The 3,589-nt window shown below is 37.8% G+C and overlaps 1 protein-coding gene across 1 annotated transcript; it reads right to left on the minus strand.

Moving 5' to 3' along the window:
- Nucleotides 1–264: 264 nt before the first annotated feature.
- Nucleotides 265–2,907, minus strand: LOC123886282. The gene is made up of 2 exons (XM_045935615.1): nucleotides 2,283–2,907; nucleotides 265–2,105 (listed from the first exon to the last, which is right to left on the minus strand). The coding sequence occupies exons 1-2, from the start codon at nucleotides 2,905–2,907 to the stop codon at nucleotides 265–267; spliced, it is 2,466 nt and encodes an 821-aa protein (XP_045791571.1).
- Nucleotides 2,908–3,589: the final 682 nt, after the last annotated feature.

The following is a 3,589-nucleotide window of genomic DNA, read 5'->3' on the forward strand; positions in this document are numbered from 1 at the left end:
GCAAGAATAGGATTAGATGTTCTTTTTCTTTTGGTAATGTATTCAAGTCATTATCAGCTATTTTAATAAAAATTTTAATGAAATTCTGCTTGTGTTTCTATATTTCTTTCTTTTTGTCAATAGCAAAGAAAATTGAAAATAAAACGAATCAAAAATACGCAAATAAAATACGTAAAGACATAATAATTATAAACCAATTGTTCAGAGAGTAAAAAATAAACCAGAAATAAAAACAAACAACAATCATAAAAAGTGCTTAGAGGCCTAGGGTTTCTTAAGAAAAGCGATGATGGTATCAAATTTGTCATTCAGAGCGTCCACTTTGGAGTCCAGCTTATCCACCTTGGTTTCAAGAACTTGGTGATCAGAACGCTGTCTTTCAATAGCCTGCTGCAAGACACTCAGTTGATCCACATCTGCTTCCAAAGGAGCCTTTCCTTTATCAGAGGAAGATCCATCATCCTCTGAAAACCCAAGCATAAGAACTTCTTGTTGATTCAGCAACTCAGCCTCTTGAGCAATCTTCTCAGTCTCTTGAGCAATCCTTTCAGCCTCAATCTTCTGATCTTCTAAACTCGTGAACAACTTAGAGTCCACCCAGCAATTTTTGAAGACATTGAAAAGCATATTATCAGTAGTTTCCTTTGCCAATATAGCTGCAACTCTAGCATTCTCAGCCTCTTCATGGTTGAACATGGTTAACCTTTTCAAACTAACCCTTGCCAGAGCTTCCCTCATCAGATTGACGACCTCCAAATCCCTCTTACCAATCACAGCCTTTATTTCTTCACCAACTGAATCCAGAGAATTACAAATCCTGGCCTTGATAGCTGATACCTCTACATCCACATCAGAAGGACAAACCAAGAACCTGTTCTTGATATTAGACAACCTAAGAAGATCATCATAAAGCTGATTGGATAGGTTACCAAAAGGGTCAGATGATGATGTTGGAGAGATATAGGGAATTGTGGAGTGTTGGGGTGATTCAGGAGCAGGGTTGGTAATAAGCACAACATCTGCTTCTGAAGGGCAGGGAGCATAAGTGTGAACACGTTCAGGAGATACATGTTCAGCACTTGAGTTAGGGTTAAGTTCAGAAGCTTGTTCAGATGATGTGGGTTCAGAAGTTGGTTCAGGAGATTTTCTAGGAAAGGTTAGTTTGGTGGGAGAGTTAATGGGTGCAGGAGAGATATCTGGTTGAGGTTCAGATGATGGTTTGGTAGAGATTTCATGTTGTGGTTGACTTGGTGGTGATTTTGGTTTGGGAGGTGATGTGGGCTTGGTGGTTTCATGAGTAAAAGGATGATTGTTCAAAGAATCAGCGCTCAAGTGTTTTTCTAGTTCAGAAAATGGGTTGTCAGAAGGAACATGTTTATCCTTCTGTTGAGATTTATCAGAAGAACAAGCAAGTTCTTCTGAATTGTCAGAAGATGAAATGTTTATGGCTTCAGGATGAATAGTTCTAAGGGGTTTGGTGTAACCTATTCCAATTTCAGCTTCATTAAGGACATACTTAGGAGTCTTACCTTTTGTAGCAGGAGCTGGGTTCTTCTTCAGCCTATCAGCAAGAGTTTCCTCATCAGAGCGAGTCTCTTCTGAATTATCTTCATCAACATTCAATACCATTTTCCTCTTAGGAGCCTTAGAAGATTCCTCAGCGACCTTTTCAGCAGGTGCTTCATGCTTCTTCTTTGTCCTTTGTTCAGCAGCAGTTTGCTCAACCTTGATTTTCTTCTGAGCAAGAAGATCTGGCTGAACTTTATCCTCTTGAGTTTCAACTTTCCTCTTAGATTTCCTCTGTTTAGGATTGTACATGTTAACCGGAGCCTTTGGAACCATTTCCCTGGTAACAGTAAATCCTTCAGCCTGTAGCCCCTTCAAGTAATCCTGAATGACCTCCTCACAGTCCAATTCAGATATTATTGGATAACCATTCACATACAACCGGTCTTCTAAACGAACTTCAAACTCTTGTGAAGGTTGAACCACCTTAGAGTTAATGAGATGCATCTTTGTGAGAAAGCTTGCTGACAAAACTTCTGGCAAAACCTTCTTAGCAACAAGTTCTAGATAGAACTTATGCAGATTCTTAATGATATCTCCTTGAAAGAGTAAGTCAGACAACAACCTAGGATGAACAATGGTTGTTCTCCTCTGAGACTTGCTATAGTAGATTGCTTCACAAATCCTTTCAAAGAAATAATCTCCCATATTTACTTTCTTTTCAGTCAGAAGGAAGTAGATCAGATGACGATGAGGCCAAGAGATTGTATCAGTACCACCTACTCTTGGACAAATAGATGATATGATTATCTTAAAAAGCACCCTGCACTCATCAGTCATTCCCTTGACTTTACCTTTAAGCTGCATATCCACACACATCCGATGCAGCAAATCCTTCCTAAAAGTAGTGTCCTTCTCAAAAACATCTAAGATCAATCCAGAGTTTTCCAATCCCAGTAGAGCATTAAAATGAACCTTTGAGAAGGTGAGATTGATACCACAGACGTTAGACCTAATCTGTGTACTAGTGAATTCCAGAAGACCCATCTCCTTCCTAGTTTTTCCTTTCAGACTAGGATCCCTTTCAATAGCTAAGAATTCCTCCTGCTTAGCTTCAACCTTGGTAAAGACTTTAGCTTTCTTCCAGAAATGCTTCAAAAGATCTGGGTAAATAGGACCGTTCAACATCTCAAAGTACTTGTCCCAACCTTGAGAAGTGAAATAAGGTTTCACATCAAATCCGTTTGCCTTCAAGCTCTCGAAATCAACCATCTTCTCGGGAAGCAGAGTTAATAGAGATTCTGAGAATTCCATATCGTTCCCAACTATTTGCAAATTCTTGAAGATGAACGGAGGAATTTTAGTAGTAGGGTTCGTTGAAATTGAAGTTGAAGCAGACATGATGGAGGTTTAGGTTAGGGTTGATGCTAACGAGAGAGAAAGAAAGTCTTGTTGGAGGTTTAGAGAGAAAGAAAAGTGTAGGTTGTGAAAGTGAAAAGTGTGCAAGTATATTGTGTAAGTTTATTTAAATGCGTACAGTTAACACAAAAATGGCAAATGTGGGAAGTTACGCTTATTGACAAAAATTTGAATACTAAAAGTCATCATAAACCATCCACTACCTGACACACATAAGCCACGTGTAAAAGATTATTTGGTAACTACTATCTTAGTAAATAACTATTCAGTAGCGAATATTGAACGTTTTCTACTTAGATAGGTCAGAGCCTCTGAGTTGAAAAGATTCTATCAGAGTCAAGTACTTTAGAGCTTTTGTTTTCAGATGTTCTGAAGCAGAAGTTCTGAAGTACACAACCTATTACACCTTAGAAGCCAAAAAAAAAAATTTATTCAGAGATTGAAAACATGTTCAGATGTTTCTTTATAAAATCAAATCTTTCAACATGTAAGGCTTTAGTAAATATGTCAGCCCATTGATTTTCAGTATCAACAAACTTAATATCTATTATGCCTCTCTAAACATAATCTCTGATGAAATGATGTTTAATTTCAATATGTTTGGCTCTAGAGTGAAGGATAGGATTTTTAGATAAATGAATGGCTGCAGTATTATCACAATATA

This window comes from Trifolium pratense, linkage group LG5 (genome assembly GCF_020283565.1).
Source record: "Trifolium pratense cultivar HEN17-A07 linkage group LG5, ARS_RC_1.1, whole genome shotgun sequence".
Lineage (NCBI taxonomy): Eukaryota > Viridiplantae > Streptophyta > Magnoliopsida > Fabales > Fabaceae > Trifolium > Trifolium pratense.